The 18,649-nt window shown below is 37.4% G+C and overlaps 1 protein-coding gene across 1 annotated transcript in view; it reads left to right on the forward strand.

The window, feature by feature from the left end:
• The window catches only part of ELMO1 (engulfment and cell motility 1), a 316,776-nt gene that overhangs the window by 141,815 nt on the left and 156,312 nt on the right, over window positions 1-18,649 (forward strand). Inside the window, exon 15 of the mRNA XM_027665022.1 lies at window positions 5,913-6,017. Coding sequence (XP_027520823.1) covers window positions 5,913-6,017 — 105 coding nt within the window. The remainder of the gene's footprint in view (window positions 1-5,912; window positions 6,018-18,649) is intronic.

Below are 18,649 nucleotides of genomic sequence, written 5' to 3' on the forward strand. Positions count from 1 at the left end.
AAACTAGTATGACTTTTAAACTAGTATGACTCGACCCAGTCTAGCTATATGTGCAGGCGGATATTTGACATCTTACTCAGTTATTCTGTAAACTCAGTGGATATGGGGAGATATCTGAAAGTAATTTTCTACGCTAAAAAAATGTAATTGAAAAGGCCATGTCCCATTGATTCATTCTAAATATGCCTGAAAGAGACCTGTTACTGCTTGATAACTACATTAGCCCAGAAAACATTACTTCAGTAATAAGAAGTCAGCAATCTGTGAAGTGCTAAATATGTATCTAACTTTAAAGCCTGCCCTTGTTAACTAAACTAAAGCCTGAGAGGTGGCTCATCGTTGTCATGCATTGGACAAGACGTGGTCACTCTAAGTTATAGCACTCATTTTATATTCTTCTAGGCTTTCAAAATAATGGCAGTCCCTTGGGCTTAAGATTTTGGAATTCAAAGCATTAGCTGAATGTAATATAGGTATGTGTAATATAGGTATCTCTAATACAGGTGTGTGCAAAATACAAAGAATTATGCAAGAGCTCTTTGTCTTACTCTATAACATGTAATTTATTCATGACTGAAAATATGTAGTGCTTGTCTTTTGACATGCACGTACGTTCTATCTGGTGGTTTTAGCTGATTTAATTGCACTACCCTAATATTTAGATTTTTGCAATTTTGACTACCATAGCACCCTTTCGTGACAGGGACAGATTTCTGGTGGTGACTTACGTAGAACTCTGTGGTACTTTACATTAGATTACACAGTAGCTCAATGAATTAAGGGAATACAGTAGTCAAATAATATTTTTTTAAAAACTTTTATAGGGCAAAGTATGCGCAGATTGTACATACAATGTCTTTGATATTGAGAAGGTTGGTTTTATATTGGTGAGGTCAAACTTGATCCTGAAAGTCTGCTGCTTAACATGTTACATAAATTGGAATGAGTTTTATTATTGGAAGGTAACATTTGTAGTCTAATAATATATATTGCAAAAATGTCACAAAAAAACAACAACAAAAATATCAAAACTTAAGCTGGTAGAAATGGCCTCAACACAAAGTTGAGAAGAGCTAAAAATATGTTAGTTAAAGGAAAAACTACCATCATTGTATGAAAATATCGTTTGTAAGTCTTCATGAAAACTATATCCATTAGAAATAGACTGAAGTTCTTTATGTGTGGTGGGAATGTGATTTAAATGACTTGCACTGAAAGTATCTTAAATTACTTCCTACTTGCTGAGCTTTTGACACTTCTCACTTGCGTTAGACAGGCAGGTTATTTATTTAGTAATTCAGGGATCCTTCAGATACATTTTCATTCTATCGTAGAGTTCTGTTGGAAAATTAAAAAAATAGGCTTTGGGAAAAAAAAGCCCAACTTCATATTTAAAGAACTATCAAGAGAAAACCAAATCTGTTAGTTCTTACTTTCATTGAATACATAAAGGTTGAAAATTCCTGAGTCAGTCTTGTATCTAATTAAATGGGATGGTGTAAGTTGTGTGCACCATCATCATCTCTTTGAATATAGCATTGTTAAATAAAAGGACAAAATTATTTTTTCATTAAGAGTTTTAACTGACTACCTCTGCAGAAATGTTGTTGTGTTTTTTTTAATGTAGCATTTTTTCTTATTTGTAATTCTTGTGTAAACGAACAGATGGGAACATTTTGCATGTAAAGCTTCAGGTTTATTTAGGGAAGGGGTAAATGGTGAGGTTGTATGCTTGTTGATACTTGCAACATAAGTGTATCAATTCATAATTCACTGTGAATATAACTCAAAAAGTTCCCACTCTCCTGGTCCAGAGTTCTTAGGAACAAACATCCATGTACGTACTATGATTTCTTCATGTGATCCAGGGAAAGTTTTTGCATAGGTACTGTAGAACCAGGTAGGTGATTGCTTTCCTTCCTAGCCCACAGAACCATGATTTAGATTTAAAAGGAATTAGAAAATGAGTAAGCAAGTAATTGAAGACAGGAGAAAGAGATTGCTGTCCCTGGTGTTATCTTGGAAGACGGATTGTTCCTTTTTCTGCAGAAAAAACACGACCACTTTTGAGAGGGTTCACTTTAGAATGACACCATTTAAATTGGAGTCTTCAGATGTTCTGAAGTTTTTCCTGTAATCAGTTCTTTTACAATCCTGATTCTTCCCTGGAAACTTCTGATGTGTTTTTGTCATGTCAACCTACAGAAGTTAGGCATTCAGAATAGGGTTTCCTCTGAGCTGCTTTGGTATTGGGAAAACAGCTATTAATGTGTCTAGCACCTACTCAGGACAAACTAGCATGATTTGGCAACTGATTTACATGGCTGCACATCACACTGGTGCAAAATCTGTGATAAGCTGTCAATATTTGTCAAGACAGAAATAAATTTGTATGTTAATGGCCTAGGAATGCAGGAAAATAAATGGTTTCTGTGCTTCGGTGTATTCACGTGGAAGATGCTGTTGTTAGGAATAATGTAAGGAATGAGCAGTACTAATTCCATTAGCAGTTACGGACAGTACACTATTACTGTGATTAGGCATCTCGGTGTGAGGACATGTTCTTACAACTGAAATCTATACATCCCTCAGAGATTGCCAAAAGTAGGACAGTGAAGCCATTCAGGACAGAGAAGAAAGCTTTACACAGCTAGGGCTGCATGAGAATGCTAGGTTCTCTGAAATAATTACTGCACTGGGGTTTAGACAGAATAGCTGTCATCTTGTGAAACATACCACATGATTTTTAATTTTTTTTTTTAATTTTGGGTTTACATCTTGTCCAAAAGCATGAATATTTGTTTCCACAGTATCCTATTGTGTTGGTTAACAAATTGCTGATTCTTTTGGTATGTTAACATGTACGGCATAAGAGTGTAAGCGGTTAATACTGCTCAGATGCTGAAGCTGAAAGGTGCATAGTTATTACTCAGCCTAGTGGAAAAAATAAAAAATTATCTGAAACAATTGACGTAACAAATCTGTTTCATTTGTATTTCTTACTCTTTGCTTTTTATAAAGAGAAAAGTGCCATAGATTTTGTACTAAACAGATGCAAGAAATATGCCTGAAGAACTGTGTTCTGTATATTTAATAAATTATGTTGTAGGTGGGAGTGTTTGCATACTTCTGAATTATTCACTATAGCATTTTTGATAATTTAGCTTTGTATCTCATTCCATAGCCACTTTCAATAAGTTAATATTTCAACCACAAACATTCATCATGTTAAGAAAAAGATGAATTTAGGGGGAGGGAGAAAGGAGAAAGGGAATAAAGTGTCTGACATTTCTTTTGAATTTGAAGAATAACTGAAGATAATATATTGTCTCTCACATACCAGAACTGTCTTGTGGATCCTCAGCTATTATCAACTCCAGTTATTTGACTTAACAGAGCTGAAGATCAAGCCCTAGTTATCCTGGGATCCAGAAACTTTTAAAACAAACAGCTAAAAATAGCTGGGTTTATAGGTTTGACATGGAGAAAAAGTAAGAAGTGATGGAGAGATCACTTTTCTGGTTGCATGTAGAACTAGTAGTAATCATAAGAGACAAAATAAGTTATCCATACTAAACGTGATGAGATTTCTCATGCTCTCACTGTATTTTGTTTCTATAAAATTTGAGATGTAGAATGGGAAATTTGAGATGTGGAAGGAAAGCACTATTCAAGCAACAGTAGGTCAGCCTTTTTATAAAATATCATTAAAAAAGTATCCTGCTTTTATTTAAACATTGTAAATACCAGTGAAATGAGTACTAGTATTTTAATTGCTGGAGTAAGGTAGATGGGTACTCTCTCTGCTTGTCAGGTATTTATCCAAGTGCACCCTACCTGTGCTATAACATGGGAGCCAAGAGTGTGTGTTCAACCCTATGCTGAAGTTCTGCTTACAAAAGGCATTGTAAAACTGGTGCTGTAGGATTCTCTGTTGACTGGTGCTTCATGTGGTTCCCAACAGCTTTCCCAAGGAAATGTGCCTCATGACACAGCTAAGTATCAAGTGGTGTTCCCCAGAACATGTGCTTTATGGCCAAAGTGAAGGTAGTTTCAAATGCATAAAAGGACTGGCTTAGATATTCATGGTGGGTTGGGGGATGGACCCATGGATATACAGGTGGACATTTGTGTGTCTGCCAGACTCGACCTCTCTTAAAATGCACTTTTTAGAATGTTTGAAAATTGTAGAAAGAAAAGTTTTCTCCTCCCAGAAGCTGAAGTCTGTTGGGCTTGTGATGTTTTTGAAGCAGTTTTGTACTGATTGTAAGTGTTCTGACTGATAAATGCATCAACGTGGAAGATGAAAGTTTGAGTTGGGGAAATAACCATGCAGTGCTTTTGTCTATCATTCGGATAAAAGTGGAAAAAACAACAAACAAACAAAAACCCAACTTGGAAAAAAAGGAGTTTTGGGAAAATACAACTCAGTAAGCCATTGTCTTCCCGCTCTAGACTACTACCACCCTTCTGCAATACCTACTGCGTAGATATTTCCATATAAATTCTAAGATTCTAGACATCTTCTTGATTCCCTATTGCAAATAACGAACCTATGGTTGTTTTGCTTGTACACTGGTTCTCCTAAGCTGGAAATGTACATTCAATAGGTTGTGCATGTCATCTTCAGACATCTTTGTCTACTTTTAAAGTTGCAGCAGGCATCTTAACGTATAATTTTTGCTTTCTACTATTTCTAATCTTTTATGTGGTGATGAATTATTGACTAGCTAAAATCAACCTATGGTATATCTAAAGATAAAATAGGCAAGAAAGTGAAATCTCACATTTCTATCTCTTTATGGCCTGACAGACTCAACAGAAGAAAAAGTAGTAAAACCCATGCTTTTGTCAGTGAGGTGGGTGGATCAGACCCTGAGCACACTGCAGAAACAGACTAATGGCAGAAATCCGTGCTGATCTCTACCAGTTTTCTGGTAGTAAATGCGCTTTTAAAGTCTCTGTCAACTGGGTTTTGCAGAATAGAAATACCATTGCAAAGCAGCGAGGGAAATATTTTTGTGTCAGAATGATGAGCGGAGCAGGAGACATTGCATAGGTGATATTGATAAAAGAGCATAGCAGAAGAGAGGCATTTTTGATGGAGACATAATGTTCTTTGTATTTCCGAGCAGCTTCTGTGCTGAAGCCAGGAAAATAAATGTTCATGTCTAAACCATGAACTGCATAAAACTTGTTCAAATATACATTTAATTCCATCCAATCAAAAGATCATCTGCGTTAATGAATATTTTGAACAAAAGTATTTTTTTCATATAGTATGTGAAACTGAACATTTGAAATATTTGAAATATGTAGGTGCATGTGGAAGGTAATGAGTTTTGGTTGTATTTGGTATGTTCATTCATTAATTCTATAGTTGAAATTTATAGATTCAGAACATAACAAAAAAAGGTACCTGAATTCCACAAGGTGAATCTATTTAATTTCATAAAGTTTCCTCTGGGGCCCTTTGTCTTCAGGAGTCCACAAAATCCAGTAGACTTAATATAGCTATTTAGTCTGGTAGGTTTTTTCTCCATTTTCGTGTTTATTTGAAATAGTTCCATAGCAGTTATATAAATAGGTGTCTGTTTGCTCAAATATCTTCATTTTCACGTACTTTTAATCTGTAGTACCACCAAGGAGTCTATCTACCACGAAAGAGTTGGAGATCTGCACTTCTGAAGCATTCAACCTTTGGGAAATTCCATTCCATAGCTATAGAAGTGAATTACTGACATGACAACCTCATAGGCTTTGAAGTTCTTTCAGGGCATGGACCATTTCTTTGTTAAGAATTTTCTGTTGCTGGACTTTTTTGACAGAGCATGCTAACATGGTGCTCATCACCATGGAGCTGACAGCTTATGTAAAGATCTTAATTGAGTGATCTTGCCATCTTTTTACAGAATCATGTAAACCCAGCGATGGATTTCACGCAGACCCCTCCAGGAATGCTGGCCCTTGACAACATGCTGTACTTTGCTAAACATCACCAGGATGCTTACATACGGGTAAGGTTTCTTATTGTTGAGATTTTTGTGGTTGCCTGTTCACAGTGAACTGGCAACAGTTCACAGTGACGATGTACTGTTTACAGTTGACTTTGTAGAGGAGGTTCAAAATCCTGGTATTATTAACAACAAACTCTAGGAAGGTGAACCACATGACACTAAAACATGACATAAGTCTGTAAAGCTTTGGGAGAAAGCTGTACATCTAGTCTGTCGTTGCTGAGTCAAATGTTATAGATACTACTTTTTGCAAATACTGCTTTTTGCTTAGGCCTGCAAAGAGAAGGGAGATGAACTTGTGCCTTTGTCAGATGCATAATGGATGATGATAAGCTTAGAAATTCGTAATTGTATAGTACTCTCTGACCCCTCTGTCAGGGTATTTTGTGGAAAGAAGGCTTTGATGAGTGAATGCCTTGACAGGTAAATGAGTTGGCAATGTCCTCAGAGTTAAGATGTTTCCACTAAAACAACTGCTTTAGGTGAGGTCATGCTTAGAGTAAAATACCTACAAAGTATCATGAGTCAATTGCATAACCCATTCCTGGCCCCTGCCCACTCCACTTCCTACATTTGTTATTTCAAAGGTAGTTAGAGCAAGTTATGTTGCATCCTTACAAGAAGAGGCATACAGCTGAATAATACCTGCCTCTGAAGAGAACAACCTTTCCTGAATTTTATTGAAATCAAGGATTTACCAAGCATAAACCTGGCAAGCACAGATGGGAGTAGAGGATAGTCCAGAAAGTCAGTGACTGGAGATCATAGGGATGGTTTAACTCCCCAAGAAAAAGTGCACATGCAGACCTGCTTAAAGAAATTTGTGTATAGAGAGGAGGCATTTCCGATCATTTCCGCTAAAAGTTAAAAATCAACTTTTAACATGCATTATCATCTGCTTTTTGTTCAAATCAGATTGGTGTCAAAGTTCTAATAGGTTTGTAAAGGGCCTGCCAGTATCCATGGACATAATAGTAGACCATAAGATTGTAGGATTTGCTCTTTAAATAGATCTTTCTCCTCAGTCAGAATCCATCAATAACTCTTAAAAAAGACACTGTCATATGCAATACAACAGTATTTATCAATCCCCATAAGCCCCTGAGTGGCTATTTCACATTCTGGACAAAGAGTATGTTTTCTGGATAAACTATGCCGAATAGTGTTTTTGTTTATAAAAAAGAATTGGTTACTGTTTCTTAATAAAATTTGGTAAGATCTGAACTGCGCTACTTCATAGACTTCTTTTGAAAATTCTAAGTTTAGAGAATATACTTAGTAGAGGTAACCAGTGCTTCCAAATGAGACAGTCATGTTTTAAAGAGCGTGAAAAAATTTAAAGAGGACAGAAATTCTATTGAAATAGAGTTTTTCTGTCAACTCCCAGTTTTTTCTTATTTTTCATTTTCATGTTGTAAATGCTGTCTTAAAAACTGGATTCAGTGAAGCATGTAATTAGCCACTCCTTAGAAAGAACTTTGTTGCTGACTCAGCTCTGTTTCTATAATGCAATACTTTAGCTGCTGAATTACTGAGACCTTTTGTTGTTTTGAGATACCTGTTTTTATTCTTGCATGATTCCTGTTACGAGAGTGCCCGAGTGCCTCATGTATTTCCCATCTAAGAAAGAGTACACATACACTAGAAGTACCTTACAGAGGTATTCTAAGGTTCAATTGCTTGCCTAAAGCTGCTTTAGAAACTATAAACTCGCTTTGGGAGTATGTTAGCCTATCCACCACTCCTGAGGAGTTCTACTTAGTGTTTATACTTGCATTGCTGGTGCAATATGAACACCTCTGAGATGAGCAATGAGATGTGCAAGTCCTACAGCATTGATAGTCTTTGATTGCAAAAGACACCTACTTTCTATCTTTTCATCTCCTTGACTTACTAGCTGGTGTTCAGTCATTTCCTGTGGGCCCTGACATGCCTGTTTCTTTTTGGAGTTCCTTATTTTGCTTCTAACATTACCTTTCCTTCATGACCTTTGGCTCCCAAAGCTCCCACAACATCAGTTTGCTCTACTTCTACAGCCTGTTGACTTTACTTATTTTTTTAGGTATATTTCTGTTCCTGTGTCCTAACAAATTTCTCCTATGATCAAGCTAAAATTTCCTCAAGAAATTGTTAGCTATAAGTACTACTTGCATACTGAGAAACTTGTCTGACACAAGCTCTTCTCTTTTTTTCATTGTTGATATTAAGAAATATTTTGGTTCCTAGTAGGACAGATTAGTTTCAACTTGGCCCTTTGCAATACAGTTGACTCCTGTGCCATAGGTTAATTCCTAAGCCCCCAAACGAGATAATATCTCTTCTATGCAGTAATTAGAAATTGAGTCTGAAACCCAGAGTTGGTTTGAAATGAACTTGGAATATATAAAGTTTTCCCTGACAGAATGTGATGTATTAAGTGGAGACACTATCAGGAAGTCATATTGAGTGTATTGGCAGTGCTGCATTTTAATGGGCAGCACAATTCCCTGCAGTCTGACCTGCCACTTTCTTAGGATGCTCCAGCTGCATGACCCTAGTTATGTTATCTTCTTATATTAATGAAAAGCAGAAGTTAGAAGAGAATACAGTCAATAAGTAATCTCTTCACTTTTCATTCCTTTTTCTGCCTCCTGTAAATGGTTCTGCTTAGGAGTAATTTGTGTAATAAACGGATTAGTTAGGGTGGGAAGAATGTCTGAAACTGAAGTACCCTTTTGGGGACTGGCAAAGGGGTTTCAAAGACCAGTAGAAGAGTAATGTGCTTTAGTAAACTAATGTAAGAAGAGTAAATATAATTGCAATTTGTTGAAGAATATGGGTGTGAAGGCAGTGGAGCAGATGGGTAACTCTGCATCTTGAAAGCAAAAGGCATTTCAGGGTGAAAATATGGGTGTCACATAGTGAAGGAGGAAACAAAAATAATCACAATTTTTTCTCCTGTTTTATTCTTTTTTACTTACATACCCACAATCCACTACTCTCATTCACCTTTTTCCTGTTGCATACTTATTCCTGAGATTGCAGTAATATGTTTTCTTTACATGCTGTCTTCCTTGAGATAAACACAGTGTTTATGTAGACTTTGAGTTAACGGATGTTGAATCTCAGGGTTTTGTTTGCTATTCAATATGACTGGAGCCTCCAGCAGAAAAGTTGTTTAGCGAACAGGAAAAAAACAAACATGTTTTCTTTGACTGCGTGGTGTCGTTAGCTATCATTTGGATTTTTAAAAAAGCTTCCTATTGAATTAGTTTCCTGTTATCTTTTCTTTCTCTTTTTTAATTAATTGTCTGGTGCTATCAGTGACTGATATGCATTGGCTTTTTTCACGTTGCACTTTAATAATCAGTCACTATCATCAGAGGCTTGACTTTTAGAAGGTCATGACATAGTATTTGGAATGCATTGATGGAAGTAATATTGAATTTCTGAAAGAAATTTTAAAATTTTCCACAGGAAATAATTGGCAGCTTCCCAAGCTCCATAATTATAGGACAGTCAGTGTGTATAATTAAAATTAACAGTGAAGAAAATGATTGGAATAAAGCTTTGTGACAGATAATTTTTTCTGTTCCTTTGTAGCAGAGAAGTCATGTGTCCCCCCGGTTTCAATTTGCTTCCAAAACTACTTCAGCTTTGTGTTTTACTAATTTTAAAAATAAAATTATAAGTTAACTTTAAGACAGACTTTATTCAGTACAGATATCTTGAAATTTTTGTTACTGGTTACTCATAGCAGTGTGCTTTTGGAACTTTTCTGAGTGTAAAGAGTGTCTGAGGAAAAACCTTTCCATGGAAATACTATTATGCCACCATTGGTATTACTATTTTCATTTATCACTGCTTTGTCTTTGATTTGCTCAAGAATTTGTGGTGCAAGATTGTTCAGATCCATTTTGTTTTCAAGATAGAAAGAGGAGAGAGGTATAAATATATGAAACCAAAATATTTTGTATGCATATATGCTTCTTGGTGTGTATTCATTTCCCTTTATTTTTTGAACACATACACTTCAGTGATAGCTAATATTGATGTAAAATAATGATGCATACTTAATTTGCGGTGAAGTGTAAGCTAAAGGAACCAAACTGAACACTTCTTTAATTTGTAACCCAGAAAGTAAAAATTGGTAGTTGTTGTCCTGTGTTTAAATGTGCCATGTTCATGTCTGGGATTGCCTCTCTAGGAACAGTAGCTTTCCAGTTTTGATAAGTTGACTCCTGTATCTGCAGTTAGTGTTCATTCAGGCATTTGTGATAGCAGGCAGCAAAAGCAAAGCTACTGCTCCAGTTGGGAGTGTACTGCCATTCATCTTTGCTAACTTAACAGTGTTTCCAGGCAGAAAGAGCAGATGCCATGGGGTAAACTGGTTTTACAGCAACTACACCTTAGCCTCTAATGTACTGCCCTCGAAATATTCCCTTATTTTACATTTTCCTCACAGGCATCTAACTATAGTGATAACTTCTGGTATATCTGGGAGGGAGTGTAGGATTTTGCTTGGAGATTGTTGAATTTCACAGTAAGTCAGATGAGTCACAAAGAAGTCCTTTATGACATTGTCTCTGTTGGGATCCGCATTTCTCATTCTAATGAATTTGCTTTTGATGACTGACAAGTTGGTGACTTGTCTATATTTTTCTTCCATGTTTCTGACCAACTATATTCTAGCAGGACTCACTGCTTCTTTTGGGTGAGATTCTGCCTTCAGAAGACACATACTGTGTCTTGTCATTTTCTTTAAGCACAAGGGATTGATGCTTCAGGCAGAAAATGCAAATAAAGTTAGCAGCTCTGGGTCTGAGGATTGGCTAGTCACCTATTTTGGATTCTGCCCAGCTGGCTGCCCAAGTTTATGCCCAATTTCTTTGCCATTAGATTAGTAGGCTCTTCATCTGTGTAAGAAAAAATTAAGTGTTCCTTAGAAAAAAATATAATTTTACTGTAGCCTGAAATTCATGTCTCATCTATAGAAAAGAACATTTATCCATTTTCCCACTGATTTTATCTATTTAATTCAAATATTTGTTAGATATTACATGTAAAATTTTTGGTATAAAATGTTTTCACCAGGGTGGGAAAACAGGGTTGAAATCTGTGCTGAAAAGTTTGACTTACTAACCTCTTAGTATGTTTTATAATGGATCCAATTCTGTTGCATTTTTGTGAGTAATGTGTAAGTGGTATGCCTGTAAGTTTTCTGTTCTTGTATTTCAAACGAATTTTAAAATTTAGTAAAATTGAAACAACATGTGGACTCTGGTTACCTTGAGAGTAAGAATTACCTTGATAACCTGAAAATTAGAAGCTGGTTTATGGTCAGTAGTAAAAAATTCCCTTTCCTCTACATTTGCTGAGCTGGTAAATTGGTTATTCACGCAGTTGCAATGCAGGCACAATTCTTCCCCTGCAACTAATTGAGTTGCTACTTTTGGGGAGGTTGAGGAGGGAATTCTTTTGCTTTTGAAGCTTTCAGAAGTCACAGTGGAGGAGCAGGTACTGTTTGTGAGTGCCGGTGATGCAGGCAGGAAAATTGCTGGCATCCTGCAGAGACCTTTCAGAACTTAAACGGGTTGAGTCACAGTCAGACTGTCTGCCGTATACTTTCTAACCCATGCAGTTGTTGTATAGGAGACTGCCTACACATCTTTCCACCAATTCACAAAGTCTGCTCATGCCTACTCATTCTAGCCTGATCAGATATGAGGAAGGAGTCCAACATATAATTTCAGTATTTTCTGAAATAAATTTGAGCTTGATTTCTGCCATGTCTCCCCCCCAAAAAAAAATTATAGGAAAAGGGATGTAATTTGTTTCTGTTCTGCAGAAGGTAGAGAGAAATGTGAGCTTGTTACAAGAGTCTTTCTGGTGAGTCTCATGAAGGAATGCAGTTTTCCACATGAGACCTAATTGCCTAAGCCCAGTGGTTCCCAGCCTATTAGTGTTCTTGTCTCCTCTTTTCTCTGCCAGGCTTTCCATTCTCTGTTCTTGCCTTCCACTCAGATATCTAAGTGTTTTTCTGCCTGCCTTTTTTTTCTTTCCAAACATCACGTAATTTCTGTGCTTTCCATGACAACCCTGAGGGTCTCCATCACTGATGGCAGAACTGGGAGGGTCCCTAGTAAAGAGGCAAAATCCTAAAGTGGCTGGTTGCAGCATAAACACAGACTTAAGTTAGTACCGAGTAAGAAAGAGAACTGTGAGGGAGTCATGGCACTCTCCGCACAGCCCTGTGTAGTATGTGCAGTAGGATATTTTACAGTCCTGAATGTGTTCAGATCACTTCTTGTGATTCATAGCACACCTAAACTTTCCCACATATATGGAAGCTGTTGTCTAAATGAGGTCCTGATCCAAAGGATATGTATTTGCTATATTCTGCAAATACTGCAGTTTCCTGCCTTCCCCCTCTGTTACATGTGAGCAAGGAGAGAATTGCAGGAAAAGTGTTGCCCTCTTAAATTTGTGTGGGACATTAGGAGGGAGAAGGAATACCTGACCATTAGTTTTCAAACTGGACCAGATCAACACCAAATCACTGTCACATACCTGTGCCTGTGGAAAGTGAAGAGCACATCCCGGTGCTGCTTCTGAAGATAACATGGCAACTGGGCCTTCTCATCTTGGGTCTTACCACTATGCTTTACAATTATTTGGTTTATTCTGTGTGGAGTGGCAAGGAAAGGAGGAAGATACATATTATTTTAAGACAAACCACTGCATATTTATTTTTAATGGAAAATAAAAAAAAACCCAAAACAGTCATGCTTCATGTTCATGTGTTTGTATGAGGAACAAAATGTATTGCTAGATGGGCATCTGTGGAACTGTCCAAATTTAGCTTGTGATAGTTTGGCGCTAGATTTATTTTAAAACCACATCATAATTTTCCAGAAGAGAACCAACTTTTGGGAATTTTAAGCTGTCTCTGTTAGAAGTGTTTTATGGCTGCAGAGTCAAACACTGGCTATAATGTTACCATGATAGTTTGAATTCACCTTTTTACCTGTATGTTCTTATCTAATGACATAATCAGATGCTTTTCTTGTCCCTCCTGCCCTGTATGACAGTTTCACTGTCTCCTGGCTGCTTTGCCGTAGTGGACTCCGTGCTGTCTGATAGCAGTTCTCCTTGGGAGCAGCAGGTTAAAAGGCACTTCCTCATGTGATGAGCTGATTAGCCCCCAGGTGCTTATTTGTAGTTGTGCACGTCCAAGCATGTATCAGACAGTATCTGATCCTTAACATGGTCCTGTAACTAGATGACCCTCAGGTAAGGCATGACTTAGCATCTGTGTTTCTCGTGTCAGTGCCCCCTTTCTTCTTTTTCAGTATCTGTAGTAGGTCTCGGATCTTCGTTCAAATCTTGGTTTAAATTGCAATTCTAGTGCCTTCCAGAGGAAGGCAGAAATAGCTGATGCTTTATTTTGTTTTGCCATGAGAAATTTCTATAATGACTCTGAAATGTGAAGGAAGACTGAGATAAGGGAGAGAGGAAGCCTGGGAAATGGAAAATATGGGGTCAGTGAGGACAATGCAAAATGAAGGATGTTGGAAGAAGACTGATGCTGAAGCTGAAGCAAATGACAAGCTGCCTTAGGAAGAAAACAAAATTGCTGACAAGGATGAATGGAAACTGAGTCTGACCGCAGTAGAGTCTCTTAGCCTTCTCAGGAAGCATATCCTAAGGACTTGCTTCTTAGAGTTACTTAAAGCATCTAAATGAAACGGGAATGGTGAAGCCTACCGTGTATGATAAGGAGGCTTAGGAAAAGGAAAAGCAGTGTCAAGAAAAGGAAGAGCATCTCTGCAATTTCTGGGTTTTAAAATGCTGCTTGACCTTTCATTTTGGGTCTGAGTTTTTTATGATCTTTACTAACTAGTTCTCTGAACCTCTTGATATTAACCTACAGCAGACTGCTAGAAAACTTGTTCTCTATTAAAACAGAATCATTTTAGATAGTACTACAAAATTGGTCTCTGGAAATACTTCCTTTTAATAGTGCAGCAACACTTATTGAATTGTCTGCTCAGGGATTTATTAAAAGTATTGATGCAACTATAGTGAATATTGCCTTTCAGTTCTGTATTTACTTCCTAATCATAATGAATCTCTATTCCATTGCCAAGCTCTGATTTTGGTTCAGGAATCTGAGAATTACGTCTGAGTTGCTGTGGGCAGTATATTTTGAGCCAACTTCATCTTTAATGTGAAGGATTAAGGGACTGGCTAAGTCGATATTTCTTCCCAGTCAAGGAGAAATATTTCTGTCCGGTGGTTTTAGCCTCCTGGATTTTGATGAGGAAGCTTTTGAATATACCTGTCTTGAAAAGTTTGCCTTTTGACAGTCATTAACTCTTAGATGCAGATATAAGCTTCATTACTGAAGCTGATGCAGATTTTTAAGCTCATGGTAGTCAAGTGTGGAAAATCCTTAGTTTAGTCCACTGCCTCCCTGAGGGTCTATTTTGTGCTTCTGAGGTAGTGATAGACTCAATGAATAATTTAATGGAAAATCATAAAGGAACTCTGCCATAAAGTTAGAAAATCTTTTGATTTGGGGTTTGGTGTCTTGTTTGGGGTGTTTTTTACTCCTGGAGAATTTGCATTGTTCCTCTGTGATCTTGGTGTGATACTTAAATTTATTTTATTTTAAATTTTAAAATAACTTAAAATCTATTTATTTACTTATTTCACATATTTATATTTAATATATTTATTTTATTTAAGTTTTATTTGTTTATTTAAATTAAATTACATTTAAAATAATTTTTAAAATTTATTTTATGGCCGTGCCTTTGGTAGGTATCTTGTGGAACCTCATACAGTCGTCCCCATCCCATCGATCCAATCTGTCAAGATCCTGCTGTAGAGCCTTCTTACCCTCCAGCAGATCAACACTCCCGCCCAATGTGCTGTCGTCTGAATTTATTGAGGGGGCACTTGATCCTCTCATCCAAATCAGTGATAAAGATGTCAAACGGGACCAGCCACAATACTGAGCCCTGGGAAACATCACTTGTGACTGGCTGCCAGCTGGATTAAGTTTCATACATATATGTAGTTATATGTTGGTAACTTAATAAAAACTGCACAGATCTGTATTCTACTACAGATACTGTCAAATTCCCATGCCTTAACAGGCTACAGAGTTTCACATGTAGAAATTTCAAGAAAATGTATAACACTGTGTCATGGTTTGACTAAAACTTTTCCTGGCTGCCCTCTGTCAGCGCTTCTTTTCTTTTCGTTCTGTTTTTATTGAAGTTCTCTGGGTCCAGAGAAGGGCAATGAAGATGGTGAAGGGTCTAGAGCATGAGCCTGATGAGGAACAGCTGAGGGAGCAGGAGTTGTTTAGCCTGGAGAAAGAGAGGGTCAGGGGAGACCTTATTGCTCTCTGCAACTCTTGAAAGGAGGTCATGGTGAGATGGGAGTCAGCCTTATCTCCCGGGTAACGAACAATTGGTCAAGGGAAAATAGTCTCGTGTTGTGCCAGGGGAGATTGGAATTGGGAGATTGAAACAGGCTGCCCTGGGAAGTGGTTGAGTCACCATCCCTGATGGTATTTAAAGGGCATGTAGATGAGGCACTTAGGGACATGGTTCAGTGGTAGACTCAGCAGTACTGGGTAAATGGTTGGACTTGATGATCTTAAAGGTCTTTTCCAGCCTAAATGATTCTTTAATTCTGTGGTGTCAAAACTTCTCCTGCGTTGTCCATGGTCTCTGCCTTTAAATGTTTGTTTTTCCCAAGCAAAATTTAACCACAGTACCTGCTCATTCTGAAATGTCTGGTGGATCTGCAACTCGTTGTGGATTTGTGGTGGGGAGGAGGAGGAAGATAATAGGGTGCAGCACTTCGTGAGCGTTAATGATAGACCTCCGTTTGAATGAAGGTTGTGTGGGCTTGCGACTTCCTCGCTACCTTCCTTTCCATGGTAAAATAACTTCTGTGATAGAAATGTGAATCAAACCAGGATTGTGCTTTATAGACATAGAAAAGTATTCTCAGTCTTGAGCTGTGTGTTAAATTTCTTTCCCTGAGATTGTTTTCACCAGTTTATGAAGTAAACATGTCCATTCACTGCTTATTTCTCCTCTGCAACCAGAGTGATAAAGGAAATAACATTAAAATCATGCCCTTATCAGCTGTATTTATAGCATTTTACTTTGGAACAGGATATGAGTCGTGAAGTCACGAAAAGAGTATTACAAATACATAATAATGAATGTTGTAAGTCTGTTGCCAAGACTAGGAATTATTTCTCTTTGGGTATTTATAAGAACCTCTTTTTTTTCTTTCCCTTTTTACTGTTGCTATTTCATACAGAAGATCCATATCTGTCAAATTTGCCTACAGATATTTAGATGCAGTAAAGGGCATTCTTCCTTTCTTGAAGAAATGTAACATGGCAGCGCTGCCTTATTTTGTACAGCAAATGTTAAAAAAATTGCTGCTTGCAGAGTGTATGTCTGAGGATCATTTCAAGACTGCTTTACATATTGATTACTCAAATTGCCATTTAATTTGCTGTATAGCAATACACAGTGCCTTAACTATTTCTCTGGCATTCTTATTGATTGCTGTAATTCTGCCTTACATTATATGCATAGATGGTGTCACCATTAAATATTTATGTGCTCATGAAATGTTAATATGTTGGGTTAATGTGAAACTCAACAAAGTGCATTTGCCAGAAGCGAGCAGGAATACTGATCCAAGTGCTTCCCTTTCCCTCCCCCTTGCCCTTTCAATTTGCCTCTCCATTGATTTTATTACCAGTGTTTGTCTGCTGTATCTAAATCCGTGTCGAAGCAACACCCTGCTCCAATATGCAGATTTTATGTTTTATTATGCGGGAGATAAAACAGGGTAATAAAAAGAACAAGAGATCTCAGGGAGGTGTTGAGACGCAGCTTTACATTGTGCTTGTGCTATTCTATCACTGTTCCTGCTTTTGGGTGTAAAAATGCAGCACTATCTTCCATGAAAGAGACTGAAGCAGGATGACTCATCCGGAATACAAAGTCATATTCACATGTTCCTTGAACAGTGGCTGCAGCAATGTAAAACAAAAATAGCAGGGGTTTTTCTTTGATTTGGTACAGCTGTTACCCAGAGATGACATGGAACAATTACATGTAATTTAAACCAAAACTTTTAGGAGGAAAAGTCCTCTTGGCAGACTTTTGAACATGATTCTGATGCTGTCCTGTTAAAAAGGGCCAGTAAAAATTTGTAGTGGTCAAGTATATATCATATCTCTAATAACTTTTTAATCTTTTGTAGGAAGTGTAAGCAATTTAGAAAAACAGCACCAGCACTGGAAAACAAAACCAAGTGATCATGCTTTCTCACAATACAGAGAGCAACCATTCTTTTACATCCCTGGGAGATGGGCTGGGAGCAGAGTATCAGCTAGAGGCTGCCCTTTGTGTACAGTAGGATTGAAATAGAAGCTTGGTGAAGAGGCTTTGGTATGCTGTATGAAGCACATAACTTTCCTACTTACCTTTGGGTTTTTGTTCTTTTCCCACTTTTAACTGCTTCACAGGGAAGGTTTCTGCACATAAGAGAACATGAAACAGTCAAAACTAATATCTGGGGAGGGAGGGAAAGGTTTTAGTGGCATCTGGCATAGCATTGGTCCTCCCCTTTATCTCTCCTCCTGGTTTTGGTTGAAGTTCCAGCCTTGAAGCTTTTGCAAAGCTTTCTTTGCTGTAAATATTGGAAGATTTAAAACAATGAAAACCACAAACAAAGCCACAACCAACAAAAAACATCAAACAAACAAAAATTGTGAAGATGGAAGCTAAGGAGACAGGAGGAATGCAAAGCAGATAGCAGTGTCTAAACACCCATTTGTGAAGGAAATTTAGAGAGCCTCTGAGGTTCTCTGTTACTTGGCAAAATCTCTTACCTTTGAAATTCATTTTCTTCTTCTATTCTCATCCCCAGGCTATGCAGCAGCTGTTTAGGATACATTTCTTTCTTTTTATGAAGTGGGAAAGTTTGTTCTGCAAAGACAATTCTTACTGCAAATCTGTTTTGACCATTTTGGTTTTTTCCTGCCTCTATATTCTCTTTTTTCAGGCTCACTGCTTCAGTGAAATCTATATAGTTTTTATAACTTGTTTTTATCTGCAGTGAAATCTCTTGTTTAGTTGTAGTGCCAGAGAAAACTTTAGGTCAACTGTATTGGATACAGCAGAAACTAATGCGTATAAAAATGTGCAAGGAGTTATTTTCTCCCATTTATTTTACAGTGTCACTCAACAGAGAATGCAAAGGCTCTTCTTGAGTAGTTTTTACAGCATTCAGGGGCTTGATGTAAGAGTACTAGTTCCCATGAGCACAAGTTTCTTCCATAGCAGAGAGAAGAATGAGGACATTTTCTTCCTTCGTGAGCTTCAGTTTGATTTTTAACACTTGAGCCTTCTTTGGAGACTGAATCCAGCTATGCAAATTCTGTCCCACTTTGGTTTTATAGATCCTTCTAGGTGTGTTCGTGTCTATAAATAATTTTATCTAATTTCCTTTAACCAGCAAATTTGAAATAAAACTATTTCTTTTTCTTTGGCTTCTACTTCAGTTTCTCCAAGCCAGGGGTGGTGCAGAACATCAACAGTGCA

Source organism: Corapipo altera, unplaced genomic scaffold, assembly GCF_003945725.1.
Source record: "Corapipo altera isolate COAL_440 unplaced genomic scaffold, ASM394572v1 89, whole genome shotgun sequence".
Taxonomy (NCBI): Eukaryota; Metazoa; Chordata; class Aves; order Passeriformes; family Pipridae; genus Corapipo; species Corapipo altera.